This window comes from Siniperca chuatsi, linkage group LG7 (assembly GCF_020085105.1).
Source record: "Siniperca chuatsi isolate FFG_IHB_CAS linkage group LG7, ASM2008510v1, whole genome shotgun sequence".
Classification (NCBI taxonomy): Eukaryota; Metazoa; Chordata; class Actinopteri; order Centrarchiformes; family Sinipercidae; genus Siniperca; species Siniperca chuatsi.
Genome location: NC_058048.1, coordinates 30,888,803 through 30,908,908, shown reverse-complemented (window position 1 = coordinate 30,908,908; position 20,106 = coordinate 30,888,803). Strand labels below are relative to the sequence as shown.

General features: G+C 45.5%; 1 protein-coding gene across 8 annotated transcripts in view; it reads left to right on the top strand.

Moving 5' to 3' along the window:
• LOC122879177 (latent-transforming growth factor beta-binding protein 4) overlaps window positions 1-20,106 on the top strand; it is a 104,521-nt gene that overhangs the window by 56,554 nt on the left and 27,861 nt on the right. For 4 of the 8 annotated variants that reach the window (XM_044202987.1, XM_044202983.1, XM_044202979.1 and 1 more), the window contains 12 exons: window positions 3,962-4,138; window positions 5,173-5,310; window positions 6,836-7,222; window positions 13,634-13,810; window positions 14,526-14,657; window positions 15,615-15,740; window positions 15,833-15,946; window positions 17,716-17,835; window positions 18,109-18,228; window positions 18,370-18,489; window positions 18,682-18,801; window positions 19,862-19,987. In XM_044202987.1, coding sequence (XP_044058922.1) covers window positions 3,962-4,138; window positions 5,173-5,310; window positions 6,836-7,222; window positions 13,634-13,810; window positions 14,526-14,657; window positions 15,615-15,740; window positions 15,833-15,946; window positions 17,716-17,835; window positions 18,109-18,228; window positions 18,370-18,489; window positions 18,682-18,801; window positions 19,862-19,987 — 1,857 coding nt within the window. The remainder of the gene's footprint in view (window positions 1-3,961; window positions 4,139-5,172; window positions 5,311-6,835; window positions 7,223-13,633; window positions 13,811-14,525; window positions 14,658-15,614; window positions 15,741-15,832; window positions 15,947-17,715; window positions 17,836-18,108; window positions 18,229-18,369; window positions 18,490-18,681; window positions 18,802-19,861; window positions 19,988-20,106) is intronic. The other 4 variants (XM_044202981.1, XM_044202985.1, XM_044202984.1 and 1 more) reach the window with 4 other exon arrangements.

The window sequence follows — 20,106 nt, the reverse complement described above, 5'->3', positions numbered from 1 at the left end:
TGAAACGTGTAACCGATACTGAAATCCCAACAGCGACTTGCGGGCTGATAGTAAACACATCACGCGAACGGTCTTGGTTCTGGATCGTTTATCTGCGAAGCTCCGGCGCAAAGCGAACTTTCATAGAAAACGTTTTAGAAAGTGTAAACGATAAATCCAGATTTAAAACGAGGCTTACTGAAACTTCAAATAAACACACTCCTGACCGATGGTTTAGTGAACAGAAAAGCCAAAATTAGTGCCGATATTTCAGTAGAAAACTCTCCAAAGTGTTGCTTAATTAACACAAAGGATGGACGCATTAACTGGACGGGCGGTTTTAGTTCTGATATTTCACGATGATTGCAGGGCAGTGCAAAGTAAACATTTCAGAACTACGGTGTCCTGTATGGACAAGCGGACAGAATTGCTGAATTCTCAACAGCGTCACCTAGCGGCTCATTTAGGCTACTGCCTCACACATCTCAGACCGATGGCAGTCTCGTGCTGCGTGCAGAGCGCGACGAGTTTTCCGTAAAACCATCGCTCGCTGCTTCTTCTCCAGACGTTCCCCCGTGTGATCGAAAGCACCGATCCGCTGACGACAAGTGCCTCGTTGTGCGGGAGTGTGTTTTCTAATCTCGGTGACAAATGCATTTAATTTCTCGTGGCTTCTTCACGAAAAAAAAAAAAAGCCTCTAAGTTTTGTGTACAGTTGAACGCAGATGAAAGTAAGAACAGGAAACGCCAAACAGAGCAGAGAGAAGTTACGAGCTACAAAAGTTCTGAAAGCTCAAAACAACAACAATAATATTAATAATTTCCCACAATGCAGCTCAATAACATCTCTCTTGATGTGTAAAATAGGTGCAGTGGCCCTTTAACATTCAGGGCTTCGCTGTGTTTTACAGAAAACTCAAAGTCAGCAGAAGTCAGAGAGTTCATGAAACTTTTTGTTCTTCTGAAAACTCCGAAGCTCAACGGACGTCTTTGTTAGAAATCAGCGGATCTCGTTGTTCCATCGAAGGTCAATAGACGCTTTGTTCTGTTTAAAGTCAGAAGAACTCTTTGTTCTGCTGAAAATCAGTGGAATCTGGGTGAAGTTTGGTGCTCAGATGGGTTTTGTGAAGCCGGACTGGTGCTCTGCTTATTCCGACCGGCATTCGCTGAAGAGGAGGAGGAGGAGGAGAGGTGGGTCTGCTGCAGGATGCTGGTCAGGCTGGTAACCAATGACAACCCTCTAATCAAAGCTGATTTATTAAACCTGACAACGTCTCGTCGCTCTGTTGCTTCCAAACTGGCTGGAAATGCTCGTGCAGGGGTGTGTATTATGTGTGTTTATTTGTGTGTGTGTGTGTGTGTGTGTGTGTGTGTGTGTGTGTGAAGAAACGTCTCTCTGTGTTTGGTCGCCGATGGTCAGGTGTGTTTTTTGTGTTTCCTGCGGAGTGAAATACTCTTTTTGTGATGGAGGTGTTGTTGTTTTTTCTCTCCGTCCAAACCTGCCTCCTAGAAATGACAAACTTTGCTCTTTTCTCTCAATAAAATATAACCGTCCAAATACGTAAATGTTAATAAAGTCAATATTTAAACTTTGGGCGCCTAAACAAAGCTATGAAAAAGTGTAATCATGCTTTGGTTGTTACAGGTGGATATTGAAGGAAAACTAATGAAATATGTTGTCAGAGAATCTTTAGCATATGTTCTGTATGAACATTTTGCGACTCGGCAAATATGTTCAATTAAAAACGTTTTATTTAATTTGGCGGCCTCCTAATTTCTTAATCACGTTTCTCAGAAAGCACAACATAATTTGGTAAGAACTTCTTTGAAAGAAAATATCCATTTAAACCCAAATAAGTATTCATTCATCAATTATAATTCATTAATAAATTATTTGTTGTAAACTTTATTTTCCACATATATATTAAATGATATGCTCTCCCGTGCTCTCCTTGGTTACTTAAGCAGTTAATTGGCGCTAATGAATTGGACGTGTACCAGTGTAACGTTTGTCTATTCAGGAAACTTCCTTCCAGGAAATTATTAAGAAATTTACGGACCCGAAAAATAAAGTGTTGCCAAAACGTTTCCCAACGATGTTGATAAAAACAAGTCGTACTTTCTGTTTTAGATTTGTAGAATCTAACGGTAGTTTCTAGGAGACAGGGTTGCTCCGTCCCGCCGGGCCGGCCTGAGTAAACTTGTGGCTGTAACGTTGTCTTGGCTGCTGGCTGAGTTTGCACTCGGTTTGTCCTCTCGATGAGGACAACCGTCTGTCCGACTGCCTGACTCTCTGTCTGTGTCTTCTTTTTGTTGGCAAATACCTGATTACCAGGCTTTCATTCCAGAGTAACTTAACACCCCCAGTGGTTTAACTTCTCATCTTGCTGCAGTGATGTAGAAGTGTACTCCAGGGTGTGTCAGTACCTCGTGACATCACTGTTGGGTAGGGACGGCCAGATCGATCGGACGTCAATCGTTATTGGCCGATATTCAGTAAAAATATGCGATCAGGAGATCGGGATTAATGCTTTCTAGTCGCCAATCGTGAAAACCGATCGAGGAACTGCTGTTAAGTTTAGTTATTTGAGCTTCAGTAAATCATCACCAAGATTAAATCTGAGACGCTTTAGTGTTTTCAAACACTAAACAGGAAATGATTTACTTTGCAAACAAGACAAAACTTGATTCACATTTTAGCTGTTTTTAACTGCTAAGACTAAAAGAGCTCTGCAGAGCTGCAAAGTAGGTGACGGTCCTCAGTGGGTTCATCACTGTCAGCGATGCCTTTCGTATTACATCCATTACATTATTTTATCCAGTGTTAATTTAAATATTGTGATTAATGCAGTTTTTATGACTCTTGTTATCTTTCAACACTGCGTTTACATCATCATACACAGTTCGAGTGGGAAGCGGCTGCAGACGTGCGGTAGAGCAGCAACAACCTTTCGCTATAATTTAAAAAAGTTTTCCAAACACAGTGGAAAAATTGGAGATGAAACGTCTACTAATTGATTAGTAGACGTTTCATCTCCAAGTCAGAAAATTAATCAGCAACTATTTTGATAATCGATTAATCGTATAAGTCATTTATTTAAGCAAAAGTTCACTGGTTCCAACTCTTAAATGTGAATATTTGCTGGTTTTCTTTGTCATATATGATTGGATTGGATATATATTCGGTTTTCGGACTGTTGGTCAGACAAAACGACACATTTGAAGACGTCACCTTGGGAAATTGTGACGGTCTTTTCTATTTTCATTTAACATTTTATAGACCAAGCACCAGGATCAGTGTTTTGATAGCTTGACCCTGAATCAAAATGGATATCCAGGCTTTCTGCTGATGCAGCCTTTCTTAGTGTGGAAGAACCAGCAGCACATAGCAACCAATGCTGGCAGAAGTTACGTCGTCTCACTGCAATGAGTTTAAAAGTTTATTTATGTTGCTTTTGTTAAAGACGATCTTCTGTGCTGCCCGGGAGTTCGGAGTAAGAGAGACTTGCGATATTTGATAATGGACACAAACATATTCAAATCTGAACTAAATATCAGTCAGGTTTTTGAGATACTACCTTCCTCTGAATGCATTAATGTCTAAAATCCGCTCTAGTCCTTGCTTTGGATTCTCAACAGCGCTCCCAACAGGACTTGTCTAAATAAATACAGAAAGCTCAAAGCACCTTTACTTTGTGCTCGTGGACAAGTTCTCTGTTCCCGTTCTTGCGTCATTTCTCCTGCTCCTCATATCCAATCAAACCACAGGGGGCTGTGATGTCAGAGCTTGCTTGATTTGTGTTGAGTCTCCGTCGAGGCTGTCCTGTTTGAATGTTGACTTTAGCCTGAATGGACCCGGGAACAGCATGTTACCGATTCTGCATGCAGGGCTCTGCTGGTGCCTCGGCTTCTGTTTGGACTCCCAGACGAGCTCCAGGGTGTGTTTGTGACTCGTCCCTGTCCTCCTGTGTGTCCTCCTCAGCCCAGAGTGTGATATCGCAGGAGAAGGGTCAGTGTCACCGGGTTCTGAAATCGGGTCAGGGTCCGTCCTCCTGCTCCCTGCCCATCCTCAGGAACATCACCAAGCAGATCTGCTGCTGCAGCCGAGTCGGCAAAGCCTGGGGACCCGACTGCCAGAGATGTCCCTACTTTGGTTCAGGTTGGTTAATCTGCTAGTTGGCTAGTTGGCGATCTACTCTGGCTGGCAAGCTAACCATTTACATGCTAGCCAGCTCATAACATAATGCCACTAGCCTGCCACAATAGCATGCTGCCGCTAACTGGACAAAAGGTTCTCTGTGGAACTGTTTAAACTCCAGGAAAGGGTTATGTAAGATACTTCTTAAAAGTGCCATCTCCACTGTTGCCACCTTTGTGACTTTCTCAGTAGATTTGGCAACTTTAAAGATGTTTTTTAGTGATTTTAGCCTCAAAGTTAGTGACTTTTTAGCCATGCTAGCAGCGCGGCTCTAAAGATGGCAATGGTGTTTTATATATAACTATTAGATGGATTGCCTTGAAATTTGGTTCGGATATTCATGTTCCCCAGAGGGTGAATCTTTGGTGACTTTCCCACTAGCGCCATCAGCAGGTCAAAGTATATATACTTGAAGAACTGGAACACAATTTTGTACAGACATTGATGGTCCTCAGAGGATGAATCCTACTAACTTTAATGATCCTCTGACTTTTCCTCAAACGCCATCATGAGGTCAAAATTGTAATTTGTCCAATACTTTAATTTACGACCAAATACCTTTTTAAAAATGATGATATTCAATGATAATGATGATCAGCCTCAGCTGTACTTTGTGTTTAGTGCTAATTAGCAATTGTTAGCGTGCTAACACGCTAAACTAAGACGATGAACATGGTAAACATTACACCTACTAAACCTCAGCATGTTAGCCTCATGGAGCTGCAAGCGTTACTGTAGACTCTGGTTTTACTTTTTACTGTTACATAATGACATCACACCTATGCAAATTAGTACGTAATGACATCTAGCTAAATTTTGAGCAGGCTTTAGTGCTGCAGTTCTTTTTTTAATGGTGTTTTCGACAAGACGGTGTTTTCAGTAGTCCACCCTGCTGGAGATGAAGACATGAACGAGTTTCTTTGACGAAACCTCTGATTCTGTCTCTTTGTTTCAGATGATGCAGAGTATTAACGTCTCTCTTTCTCCTTCTCCAGCGGCCTTTAAGGAGATCTGTCCGGCCGGACCTGGTTACCACTACTCAGCTTCGGCCCTGCAGTTCAACCAGAGAGTCACTGAGCAGCTGGGGAGCCGAGGAGCTCTGCTGGTGACCCACGGCAACCAGGATAACCAGGGTACCTAATTTAGATCAATCTAAAACATGCCGTATACTGTCAGCGCATGGCCGAGTCATAACAACCTGCGTGTGCTTTCGTCTAATATCTATTGAATATATAAATACTGTCTATAATATTTACTGAAGTCTTGGCTTAGTTTTTGCGGTCATGTTGTGGCTTTGCAATCATGGCAGTGTCGATGGGTCGGCCCTCCACTTTGGTCCTGACTGAAACATCTTAACTGTTGGATGGACGGCAATGTTGGATGAATCCTTCCGACTTTGGTGACCCCTTTCCTTTTCATCTAGTGCCACCAGCACAACGTTTTGACCAACAGCAACACAGAGTTGGAGCTATTTGTAGCCCCCCCTGGTTCCTGCAGTGAAAGTCCCATTCAGTTTTCCCATTGATGGACGGACGTGAAACTCTCCTGGTTGAATCATCAGATCAAAAGATGAACAACTGTGTTAACAAATATCTGGTTCTTTGATAAAAAGTCAAAGGTACAAGAAGCCTGAGGACATATAAACTGAAGGAGAGAAGCCAACTACAACTCCCAAGGTGCATTTCAGCAAGAAACATCCAATCACAGAGCTTCATATTCTGTTACGTGCACCGCTAATGAAGCTAAATATTTCACATTTAACACATTCTGCAGCTTAGACTAATTTACTCTTGGATTCTGGGTCAGTTTTGGACAAATTCAGCAACTATGACGACATGTTTTATTCCAAACAGCATTTTGAATTTGCTAATGCTCTTATTCATTGATTCTCCATGGCAACAGCAGCTGAGGCTCATGGGTAATGTAGTATTTAGAGCTGTCCACCAAACTGACAGAAAAAAACCCAGATTTCTTAGAAACAAAGTGTAAATAATTCAAACTGGTGGTCAGAACAAGAACCTGTATGACGGTTACATCATCCAGGAAGAAAATGGGAAAACAGAATGAGGAAAAACGCTTCCAGAAGCAGCGGCTCCGCCCACTTCACAACTCTACTGCCATTGTCAGGCATGTTAACAACATTAGCATTTAGCATTTAACGCCAAAGTACAGCCTGACAGAGTGGCTAGTAGTGTGTGCCTTTAGACTCACCCAGTAATGTCACTTACACAGCAATATCTACCTAAATTTAGCTAACATTAGCCAACATTAGCCACTAAAAGCTACTGGTCACACCGCACCAAGAGAGGTCGTATCAGCAAAACTTCTGAGCGCAGTGAATTAAAGATGGCTGTGTTTTATTATCTCATAATTTCTACGTTTAATTTGATTAAAAATGTCTTATTCCTTCTGTCGAAACTTCTGTTAAAACATTTTCAACTTGCGTGGACAAGTCTTCGCGCGCTGCCCAGATGAATTCGCATCCGCTTGAGTCTTTGTATTGGCTAAAGTTAGGATAAGGTTTTGTCTGAGAGAGAGCTGGACCAGATTTCTGTGAAATCTAGTTGCACACTGATCACCCAGGACACCTGCAGGTCACAAAACATTCATCCATCCATCTATTTGTCCACACCTCCATCCACCCCTGCCCCCTGTCAGGTCCTGGTTCTGGGTCCAGTAGCAGCGGAGCCTCCAGGTCTCAGCAGAATCCCTCGTCCTCTGGAGCGACAGCTGGCGGAGCGAGCACTTCACTGAGTTCTGCTTCAGGTGTTGGATCCAGCGCTGGATCGGCTGGTACCGGCAGTACGCACACCAGACCCAGTCCGCCCCAGCCCCAGCCCCAGCCCCAGCCCCAGCCACCGCCTCAACTTCAACCTCAGCCTCCACCCCGCCCGGCCGACCCCCCCTCCTCTAGGCCTGTTCTGCCTGGCAGCACCAGCACCACGGCCACCCAGGGCAAACCCCAGATCCAGGAAAATCGGCCTGACCCTGCTCCGTCGTTCACAACACAACCAAGGCCACAGCTTCCGTCCACCGCGAGTCAAGGTAACAGATTGATTTGATTGATAAGAGTAAGTCAGCACGGTTACGTCATTTCTGTTACAGTGTTTGACGAACTTTGGCTAACTTGAATGCTAACGTCTAACTGATGCTGTCTGTTGCAAAACAAAGGAGCCTAAGTAGTACAGGAGACTCTCGACTGACCGCTACGACCTGCGGGGTCACGTGACCGGCAGAGACAGCCGTCAGTAGGCTAGTTTTTGGTAGCCTTGCTAGCTTGGGATCAAGGAAGAACCACAAATTACAGCTGCCTTTACAGCAAAGTGAAAATCGCAGTAAAGTTTATACTCTCACCTCTGTTTAGTTGTGATTTGAACTAAAATTCCCCTCTTCTTACAGTGAATCCACTGATTCATTGTCACATGAATTTTATCATTTAATGTTATTAGAGAATTAATTCTGCTGCCTGTTTTTATGTCTGACGTAAAAAAACACTGGACTATTAGCTCTCGTGCTGTGTGTGAAGAGTTTTGGATGGATATTCATTTATTAATCTACGCCGATGGAATGAAGATTTAAAACATAAGGAGAGACTGTTGGTGAGATTATTACTGTGGTATATCATAGAAAAGGTTTCAGTCGTAGTCGTCTGGACGCTGTTTTCAGAATCAAGACGTTTCGGCTCCCATCCGGAAGTCATTCTCAACTGTGAAAAAATGGGACGGGAACTAGAAATTTAAGCTACTCTGTTACATAAGCCCCGCCCTCAGGAAGGAGTCTACCTGAGTATCTGTTGATTAGCTAGTTTCACCTGAAACTGACCTAATAGTTTCCATGATGGCCCAGTAATCAGTAATCAGGCCTATTGTTTTCTGGCTGCACCTCCCTCATCACTGTTCAGTACCTGATTAGCATGTGATTGGCTTGACCACGGTGTTAATACACTGTGGTAGACTTTGGGCAGATTGAATCTCAGACCACCATTTCTGTTCAAAGAGGGGTTTTCTTTTTTCACAAAATGGCTTCTTTGACTCGTCTTTCAAACCAACTCTTCTCTCTACTTAGACTCTTCACCTCGCTGTCTTCAAATGTGCGGTTTGTAGCTTTAGATGCAAACGCACGGCGCTCTGTGATCCTGAGTTAGCGTGTCGTCTGTGCTGATAAAATCTTTTGTGAAGTGGCTGTTTGGTCTCGCCTATGTACCGCTCTTTGCAGTTTTCCTCACTGCACTGAATGGAGTAGACTACATTATGTAGACAACATAAGGAGAGACTGTTGGTGAGATTATTACTGTGGTTGTACTTCTTCTCCGGTCGCACTGCAAGTGGAAAATAGTTTTTACAGACTGATCTGATGCGAGAAGAATCTCCTCTTCCATAGTTTCATAGTTTATTCAACTGATTTTTTTAATTTTCTTTGCGCAGAAGAGATGAATATTAAGTTAATAAATGTATTACAGAGGTCTTAGAAGGCGGTAACATCACAAGCGTTTATAATCTCTCTGCATGTTTCACTTTGTGCTGCTGCAGTCAGACTTTCAGTTCAGAATCGTGTTGAAAGTGTTACAGCAGACCTGGGCAAACTACGGCCCGCGGGCCACATCCGGCCCTTTGTACGTCCCGGTCCGACCCGCGTGAGGCCAATCAGAAATTACAGGGATGCACCGAAAATTCGGCCAGCGAACATTTTCGGCCGAAATACCTAAATCACCGAAACAACACGGCCGAAACACAATTGTAGTGACGCAATTTAAAAAGCGCAGCCAGGATAAGAGGATTATATGTCTGCGGTGTGGACTTATTTCGGTATCTCGGAGCGAGCGTGAGCTGTGAGTGAAGGTGAACATCGACGAGCGACGCTAGCCAGGTTACCCTCAAGATGTCGGCTCACGCTAAGAAAAGAAAAGTTGATATCGGACTTTTGACATTTCTGTAACAGTTACAGAAATGTCAAAAGTCAGATCGCCGTCGTGACTTTTCAGTAAAATTGACTCGGGTGTTTATTCAGACATGAGACCGACATGTTAAATTACCATCGGATTTACAAAAACGGGTTAATTAATATTCATGTAAACATAAATCATAGTCTGCTGGCTTTAGAAAAGCACATTGCGGTTAAGTTTCCACGTTACAGCTCTGTTATCCCTCAGATTCTTTCAAAGTGTCGGTCGGTCGCCAAGCAAGAAAGCTCAGAAAATGCAGAAATATCAAATAATGAAGAAGAAACAGCTCAGTGCCGCTGCAGTGAAAAGACAGCAAGTGTGTACATCTAAACATTTACAGACGTAATTAATGTGGTCTGTTAGATAACACTGTGACAGCTCACACAGTCAGCCAGCTGTAGCCATGCTAGCAGATTAGCTTGTTAGCGGTAATGCTCAGCTAACCCCGTCAGTCACGTGACCCTCACCTTGCAGGTTGCAGCGGTCTGTCTAGACTCTCCCTCATTACTACACTTCCTAGCGAGAACCAGTGGTGAAAAGTAACGCAGTACATTTACTCAAGCGCTGTACTAACCCAGCAGTATATAAAGTACTGTGTATATATATATATATAAAAAAACTTTGTCCTTCACCCCCCGCGGGTGGTCTCGTCCTTCGAGCTCGGGTCCTCTACCAGAGGCCTGGGAGCTTGAGGGTTCTGCGCAGTATCTTTGCTGTTCCCAGTACTGCGCTCTTCTGGACCGAGATGTCTGGTGTTCTTCCAGGGATCTGCTGTAGCCACTCCTCCAGTTTGGGGTCACTGCCCCGAGTGCTCCGATGACCACGGGCACCACTGTTGCCTTCACCTTCCAGGCCTTCTCCAGCTCTTCTCTAAGCCCTTGGTACTTCTCTAGTTTCTCATGTTCCTTTTTCCTGATGTTGCCATCGCTTGGTATCGCCACATCAACCACAACGGCTTTCCTCTGTTGTTTGTCAACCACCACGATGTCAGGCTGGTTCGCCATTACCATTCTGTCAGTCTGGATCTGGAAGTCCCACAGGATCTTGGCTCGGTCATTCTCTACCACCTTTGGAGGTGTTTCCCACTTTGACCTCGGGTTTCCAGTCCATACTCAGTGCAGATGTTCCTGTACACTATGCCAGCTACTTGGTTATGGCGCTCCATGTATGCTTTTCCTGCCAGCATCTTACACCCTGCAGTTATGTGCTGGATTGTCTCAGGGGCCTCTTTGCACAGCCTACACCTTGGGTCTTGTCTGGTGCGGTAGATCTGGGCCTCTATTGCTCTGGTGCTCAGGGCCTGCTCCTGTGCAGCCATGATGAGTGCCTCTGTGCTGTCCTTCAATCCAGCCCGCTCTAGCCATTGGTAGGACTTCTTGATATCAGCCACTTCAGTTATGTTCGGTGGTACATCCCATGTAGGGGTTTGTCCTCCCATGATGGTCCTTCCTCCAGCACGTCTTCCTCTGTTCCCCATTGCCTGAGACATTCACTGAGCACGTCATCTGTTGGGGCCTTATCTTTGATGTACTTGTGGATCTTGGATGTTTCATCCTGGATAGTGGCTCTCACACTCACTAGTCCACGGCCGCCTTCCTTACGGCTAGCGTACAGTCTCAGGGTGCTGGATTTGGGATGGAACCCTCCATGCATGGTGAGGAGCTTTGCGTCTTAACGTCTGTGGTCTGTATCTCCTCCTTTGGCCACCTTATTATTCCTGCAGGGTATCTGATCACTGGCAGGGCGTAGCTGTTTATTGCCTGGGCTTTGTTCTTGCCATTGAGCTGACTTCTTAGGACTTGCCTTACTCGTTGAAGGTATTTGGCCGTTGCCGTCTTCCTTGTTGCCTCTTCGAGGTTGCCATTTGCCTGTGGTATTCCAAGGTACTTGTAACCATCCTCAATGTCTGCTATTGTTCCTTCTGGGAGTGAGACCCCTTCTGTGTGGACTACCTTCCCTCTCTTTGTCACCATTCGACTGCACTTCTCAAGCCCGAATTACATCCCAATGTCAGAGCTGTAGATCCTGGTGGTGTGGATCAGTGAGTCGATGTCCCGCTCGCTCTTAGCGTATAGCTTGATGTCATCCATGTAGAGGAGGTGACTGATGGTGGCCCCGTTCCTGAGTCGGTATCCATAGCCAGTCTTGTTGATTATTTGGCTGAGGGGGGTTCAGACCTATGCAGAACAGCAGTGGGGACAGAGCATCTCCTTGGTATATGCCACATTTGATGGATACTTGTGCAAGTGGCTTACCATTGGCCTCAAGGGTGGTTTTCCACAGCCTCATCGAGTTCGCAATGAAGTCCCTTAGAGTCCTGTTGATGTTGTACATCTCTAAGCATTCAGTGATCCATGTGTGCGGCATTGAGTCATATGCTTTCTTGTAATCAATCCAGGCAGTGCACAGGTTGGTGTGTCGGGCTCTGCAGTCTTGGGTGACTGTTCTGTCAACCAGGAGTTGGTGTTTTGCTCCTCTGGTTCCTCTGCCAATGCCCTTCTGTGCTTTGCTCATGTATTGATCCATGTGTCCACTTATCTTAGCCGCAATGATGCCTGACATGAGCTTCCATGTTGTGGAGAGGCAGGTTATTGGCCGATAGTTGGATGGGACTGTACCCTTTGCGGGATCCTTCAGGATCAGGATTGTGCGCCCTTCGGTAAGCCATTCAGGGTGCGTCCCATCTCTTAGCAGCTGGTTCATTTGTGCTGCTAGGCGCTCGTGGAGTGCAGTGAGCTTCTTTAGCCAGTAGGTGTGGATCCTGTCAGGGCCCGGTGCTGTCCAGTTCTTCATACCTGAGACTCTTTCTTGGATGTCTGCCGCTGTGATGGTGACTGGATTCTGTTCAGGAGGTTGCTGTGGTCCTTTCTCAGGGCTGCCAGCCACTGTGCATCGCTGTTGTGTGATGCCTCCTTTCCCATATACTTTTCCAGTACTGCTCCGTTTCCAGCCTTGGTGGGTCTGCTCTGCTGTTATTACCCTGCCATTGAGCGTACACTTTCTCGCAGGTTGAGTTGCGAACAGCCGGTTTATTCTTCTGGCTTCATTGTCTCTCGTGTATCTCTTTAGGGCGGCTGGCCAAGGCTTGGAGCCTTTGTTTGGCAGTTTCGAGTGCTTCAGGTATGGGCATCTGGTTGTACTTCTTGGGTACTTGCTTTCTCATTGCACCCCTCTCAGCCTCTGTCAGTTGGCTCACTTCTCTCCGGGCCTCCTTGATTTTTGCCTCCAACCTTTCGTTTCCATGGTGGGTATTGTCTCTCATGGCTCCCATGGTTGCTCTTGTAGCCAAGCATCTCTAGGATCACTGCTGCTGAGGCGTATATCAGCTCATTGGTTTCAGTGATGGTTGTGGTAGGGATCTTCTAGGAGACTTTCTGATGGTACTTCACTTAGCCGTTGTAGTTGGCGTCGGGGTTGCCTTGTATTCATCCTCGCCATGATCTTATCTTTCAGGTCAGTTGCTGCCTCGTTCAGCGTGATTTCTCTTGGGGCTTCGTACCCAATCTCTGGTTGGGGAGCTGCTGGATGCTCCCCTCTGACCTGTAGTCCTGGCTCCCCCTTGCCGTAGCATTTGTGTTGTACCTCGTCAATCTCAAGTTGTGATAGCAGTTGCCGCTTGTGGATGTTGGAACACTGAGCTACTAGTTGCTTCGCCCGTAAGCCTCGATTGTGGGTTTCGAAGTAACCATTCACCCCACATCCTGTGCATGTAACCCCTCTGACTAGGGTTACTGGAGTAGTAGCATTCCAACAGAGCCTTGTTATCGCATCTCGCCCATTTCCGTCTTGTTCCAGTAGCCCATTTGTCGTCTCGATGCCCTGGTTCCCCAACACCTGACGCAGACCTTGTTTGGCCGGGCGACGTCTGAGCCGGCATGTCAATCATTTCATCGTCACTCATCATCATGAGGTAGGCAGCAGCGTGACTGGATGATGGGTCATTGCTCATTGCGCCCCGAGGGGGATTCGAACCCTTGTTCCCCCGTGAGTGTCCCGTGGCCTATCAAATCGAGCTATCCAGCCTTTCCGCACTGGATGATGGTCATTGCTCAATGCGTCCCGAGGGGATTCGAACCCGGGTCCCCTGTGTGAAAGTCCTGAGACTTACCAATTGAGCTATCCAGCCTATATATATATATATATATATATATATATATATATATATATATATATATATATAAAATACATATAAAGTAATTAAAATGAGCTCCACCTTCACCAGCTGCAACATTAAAGTGATGAACACATTAATGCATCAATAATTATAATCCAATAATGTATATATATTATTGTGAAATGGGCCATTCTGCATAATGAGTACTTTTACTTTCAGTATATTTTGATGCTAATACTTTTGTACTTTTACTTAAGTAACATTTAAAATGCAGGACTTTATAGTAGTATATAGTTTACAGAGTATATAGCAGGAAGGACACAGGAAGTGACCTTCAGAGTATCACAACGCTTCCTGAAAGCAGTCAGATGAACTTTTTAGAATCGTCCTCTCTCCTCAGCGGGCGGTCAGTCCTCCTCTGCGTCCCGGCTGGATCGGCCAGCAGCCAGAGGGGACTCTCTCCCCGCTCCGGCCCAGCCGCAGAGCCCCGAGGCTGGGTCGAGGCCCAGCGGGGAGCGCGGTCCTCTGCAGAACAGACCGGCCGTCAGCCCGACGACCCGACCCTCCCGGGTCCAGAGTGAGTACCAGCAGACGCCGAGCACAGCCAGAGATCATAGAGAGGACATGTACAGGCCCCCCGCTGGAATCAAACCGGGGACGTTGAAATCACAGTATGTGGTGTTTGTCTCAACCGCTAGACCACCAGGACGCCTTAAATTCTGTTTTCTAATATTGTACGAACACTTCAGAGACTCTGAGCAGGCCCGCATCTGTGTTCAGTTAGCGGAGACGCACCAAAACACACACACACACACACACACACACACACACACACACCTGTTGTCCACACATGTAAACGATTTCCACCTGAGTTTACTGCCAGCTGAAATCTGACTCTGAGCAAAGAATCCAACGGCTTTTTTTTTTTTATTTTAGTGGGGAGACTTCGACCCCGAAAGAGCAGAGTTTCGTATCTTAAAGGAAGATTTCACATCGAAGTGTTGAATCCCTGCAGAGCGTTTTAGTAGAAACGCAACATTTTTGTCATCAAGCATCAAATTCACAATCTGGGCCGACGTCGTGTTTATACTAAAGCAACACCGGAGACAATCACAGCATCGGGTGCCGATACAAACATCCGACAATGTGTCAATAAGATCAATCAGAAACATTTCCCAACAAGGAAAAATACAATGTAAAGTAAAGATGCGTGTGTGTGTGTGTGTGTGTGTGTGTGTGTGTGTGCGTGTGTGTGTGTGTGTGTGTGTGCGTGTGTGTGTGCGCGGGCGCAGCAGTGCGAGGTGTGTGTGAGAGCAGACCAGGTGTGTGTGGGCGTGGCCGCTGCGTGGATCAGCCAGGTGGAAAACACACCTGTGTGTGTGATCAAGGATACCAGCACAACTCTCAGCGCACGTACTGCCAAGGTGAACGCACACACGCACGCACACACGCACACACACACGCACAGACACGCACACACTCTCACACACACGCACACACACACTCACACACTCACACCCACTCTCACACACACACACACACACACACACACACACACACACACACACACACACACACACACACACACACACACACATTCACACACACACACACACACTCCAAACACACACAAAAAAAACACACACACACTTCAAACACACACACACACACACACTCACACACACACTCACACACACACACTCACACCCACTCACACACACACACACACACACTCCAAACACACACAAAAAAAACACACACACACTTCAAACACACACACACACACACACTCACACACACAGACACACACACACACAAATAAAATTATTTTTTAACAAATGAAAGATTTTTTTCCTGATCTACTTTTTTGGGAATATTTTACAAATTCTTTTCAGATTTTTTTCGGATATTTTACACATTTTTGTCAAACATTTTATTATAAATATATATATATATATATATATATATATATATATATATATATATATATATATATATATTTTTTTTTTTTTTTTACAGAATACAGATTAATCCACATATAGGTTCAGGTTTCCACCAAGTAGCTCAGGAAAGTTCTCCAAACATCGGAAGCAGAGTTCTGTGTCTCAGAGCTGAATGAGCAGCGGTTTATTTAACGCTATAACACGTGTTTACTGTTTTATATATAATATATAATTACATCTTTTTGTTTAGTAGGAAAATAAACATAAACAAACACACACATTAGTGTGTTTACTGTAGAAGTAAAGGTGGCGACAAAATGTAAAGGTAATTTGTGCAACGCCGTCCACAGGAAGCTCCGTCAGGTCGGACGGAGAGAATAAATCCTTGTGGAAAACTCGTGTGTGTGTGTGTGTGTGTGTGTGTGTGTGTGTGTGTAGACGTGAATGAGTGTGTGCAGTCTCCAGGTGTGTGTTCGGCGGGAGAGTGCGTGAACACCGTGGGAAGCTACAGGTGCGCGTGTCCGTCCGGATACCGGAGCAGCAGCCAGCTGACCGGCTGCCAAGGTGACGTCCGCTTCCTGTTTTTCACGGAGAACAAACAAACATCTGTTTCGCTTTAAAACGACTAAACGAAGCTCGCTCTGTCCCGTCCTCAGACATCGACGAGTGCCGGCAGAATCCCTGCGGCAACGGTCGCTGTGACAACACGCCGGGCAGCTACAGGTGTGTCTGTCGCCTTGGTTACAGGCTCAGCGGCAACACCTGCACAGGTAAAGACACGCGATAGCGCTCAAGTCTAGAGCTGACTGCAAGACTGTGTTGCCGTACCAGACCAGAGATCGGAGACAGAAACCCTCGAGAATCCGAAATTATGATGGAAAAAATATATAATTACATCTTTTTGTTTAGCAGGAAAATAAACGCGAACAAAGGATTACTCATTGGTGTATTTACTGTCACAATAACCAATAAACTACAAGATACAACTGCGATGAAGAATTATTATTATTAGAATTTAAAAAACGAGTTAGCAAGCGAGCAGAAAATTCAGAATTCATAACTAAACAACATAAACAACGTCGTACCACTGAAGTCGTCGTAGTACAAATGCACATTTTGCTACCAAGGTTGTTATAGTTTAGCATTTTTCATTAGTTTTTTATTTTTTTGTTTTCAGTTTCAGTTTAGTTTTAATTAGTTTTTAAAGCAGGTTTGCTAGTTTTTATCTGTATTTGTCAGAGGCGAAGATTCAAAGAGGTCAGAAAACGTGTTGCGTGATTAAAAACTAAACATCGTACTGCAGGACGCTCGTGCTGCCGGGCCCGGATCTGACGCTAGCCCTGGGCGCGCTCCCGTACCTTGCTAAGCTAGGTTAGCCTTCTTGTGCGATTTTAAAAAATTTTTTTTGTTATTTATTTCTAAAGGACTTGCAGATTCGTGGGATTTTTTCCCCTCGAGAAATGTTTCACGTATTTTATCACCTCCCACTACTACACTACGCTTTTATCTGTGACAGTCGTGTTCAAAGTAATCCCAAATGGGATTCTGGGGCTTTCTCCCGACTTTCGCCGCTAGCCGTGACGCCAGGCGTGACGCTAGCCGTGACGCCAGGCGTGACGCTAGCCGTGACGCCAGGCGTGACGCTAGCCGTGACGCCAGCCGTGACGCTAGCCGTGACGCTAGCCGTGACGCCAGCCGTGACGCCAGCCGTGACGCCAGCCGTGACGCCAGCCGTGACGCTAGCTGTGACGCTTTCACGTATTTTATCACCTCCCACTACTACACTACGCTTTTATCCCGACTTTCGCCGCTAGCCGTGACGTCGGCCGTGACGCCGGCCGTGACGCCGGCCGTGACGCCGGCCGTGACGCCAGGCGTGACACCGGCCGTGACGCCAACAGTCAGGCCGTGACGCCGCCGTGACGCCGGCCGTTATGCCAGGCGTGGCGCTATCCGTGGCGCCGCCGTGGCGCCAGGCGTGCGCCAGCTTGGCGCCAAACGTGGCACAGCTAAAAGAGACGGAAGACAGATTTCCACCTGAAATACTAAAAGAGTGGAAGACAGATTTCCACCTGAAATACAAAGTCGAAAAGGACATTGACTCTAAAATTCTAGTTTGTTTCGGTTTTGTAAACACGCAAAAAAGCCTTGTTTTTTTATTTTTATTTCAGTCAACGGAAATGTTTTTTCACATTTAGTTTCCGTTAACGATAATGACCCCGCTTGGTACTTCCACTACATTTATCTGACGGCTTTAGTCACTCGTTACTTTTCAGATGTAAGATTTTACAAACATGATCAGTTTGTGTAATATGTTACAGATTAAACTGCACAGCGGTAGTTAAAGTAGCTCCACGTTCACCAGCTGTAACTGTGTTAAAGCTTAATAATAGTCCAATAAATGATATTATAACACTCTGAAAGGGACCTTTACGCCCAACAAGTACTTTTACTTTTGATACTTTCACTTCATTTTTCTGATGATACTTTTGTACTTTTAAATGAGTGTAAACGTGTGTGTGTGTGTGTGTGTGTTCAGATGTGGACGAGTGTGAGGACGCTCTGCAGTGTCCAGGTCAGGAGTGCGTCAACAGTCAGGGCTCGTACCGCTGCGTCTCCTGTCAGGCTGGATACAGACTGCTCAACAGGCTCTGTACAGGTAAACGCACCTGGTTATGTCGTGTCAAGTTACCCAGCTTCACCTCTGATGCACGGACAAATGCTGCGTTCGAGTGGCGTCGGAATAATCGGAAAAATTAGTTCCCAACTGGGAAAAAGTCTGAACAACAACTCGGAAAGCCTGCGAAAATTTTGGCGATTTGCTGAGTTGACGTCATATTACGCAGAAACATGGCGGACGACAGTAAATGGTGTGTGTGTGTGTGTGTGTGTGTGTGTGTGTGTGTGTGTGTGTGTGTGTGTGTGTGTTCAGATGTGGATGAGTGTGCAGAGCCCGCTCAGTGTCCCGGTCAGATGTGTGTGAACACTGTGGGATCGTACCGCTGCGTGTCCTGTCGACCAGGATACACACTCGCCAACAGACAGTGTGCAGGTACACACACACACACACACACACTCTCTCTTTCTGTAGTTTTTATTGTAATGTTTGATTTGTCTTATTGGACTTAAGATTATTTTTATACTCTTTCTTTAAAATCGTATTTATGTCTTTTCATATGAACTTGCCGTGTAGATGTAAACGAGTGTGAGGACAGCGAGTCCTGTCCTGGTCAGCGGTGTGTGAACACTGAAGGATCTTACAGCTGTGTGGACTGTCAGCAGGGATACCACAGTGTGAACGGACTGTGTGCAGGTACACACACACACACACACACACACGTACGTCGTTGGAAACAAATGATTTTTTGACCTCCTGACCTTTTCTCCAGCGCCACCATCAGGACGAAATATCAAAATCTAATGATCACATTGTCGTGAAATTACTGGAGCACATACACAACACAACACCTGTGTGTGCGTGTGTGTGTGTGTGTGTGTGTGTCAGATGTGGATGAGTGTGTGCAGGCCGCTCAGTGTCCCGGTCAGCAGTGTGTGAACACTGTGGGATCGTACCGCTGTGTTTCCTGTCAGCCTGGATACAGCGGCAAGGACGGCTCCTGCCAAGGTAACACACACACACACACACAAGGTCAAAGGTCAAACTAACTGCTGCCGTCTGTACTTACGCCGCAACTTAAAGGTGCAATGTGTAAGATTTGGCCAGAATTTTAATTTAAAACATTTAAAAAAAATGAACTAATAGGCTGGAACTAGTAGGCTGGTTTATTAGCAAAGAGAAAGTAACGTATGTGTTTTTATCCGTTGCCTCATTAATAATTCAGCAATCATTTATGGATTGCTTCTGCCGTGCTTTGATGTTTTTACGAAAGTGAGGATGACTGTATCACACATTAACAAACTCCAGTTAATGTCTCTTCAGTCTCCAGGGAGGCGTGACTTTTAGCTTATATCTTAACTCTGATTGGTGCAACCTGTTTTTACTCCAACACGACGTTCACACAATAAGTTATGTTTGAACTGCTGCTGCAACAGACTGCAGCACTCCGTCTTCATCTTTTATCCTCCTCCGCCATTTTATTTGAGTGTTGTGTACATTTTATGCCGTATAGAGGCTCATAAATTCCCACAGTGGAACCAAAGAAGTAGTCTTTGATGATGTCAAGCCAGTTGTCTTCTGTAGGCGGATCGGCGTGGCAGCCCAGGAATCTGCTGCACGATCCTCCAGATGATAAAGATGAAGTAAATATTTGTATCTTTGGACCGGTCCAAAAGATGTGGTAGTGATTTGTCTCAACATCCCCTCAGCTTCTCCAGCACGTATGGCCCATCGATGCTAGATATGTTTTCAGTTCAGGAGTAATGAAAAAAAGACTTCACGCCAGTAAGCGGAACAAGAAGTAGAAAAGGTAGTTTCGCGCTACCTTTCATGTTTTAATGCAGTCCGCGTGGCCAGTAAGTATTCAGACAGACTCCAGAACAACATCAGGGATCATCAGCTTCTGTAACGTGTGATGATCTGTGGATTATCCACATTACACTGTGGCTACTTAGCGGACACGTGGAGTCCCGTTTTTAGCCGCGGTGCTGATGTGGCTACTGGATCGGATGAATTACCATGAAATTTGATGATGAATCCTTATGACTTGCCCCCCCCGCCCCCGCAGATATTGATGAGTGTGCGAGCGTCGGGGCGTGCGAGGCAGAGCGAGTGTGTGTGAACACCATCGGCTCCTTCAGATGTGACTGTCGGCCCGGGTATCGAACCGCCGGCCTGGGGAGACAGTGCAGAGGTGAGTGGAGTCCACTGCTGTGCTGACTGATGATAAACCTCATATTATTGTTATTAAGTTTGTCTGTTAAATGTGTGTTAAAGAGATAATTTTAACGTTTGTGTGTGTGTGTGTGTGTG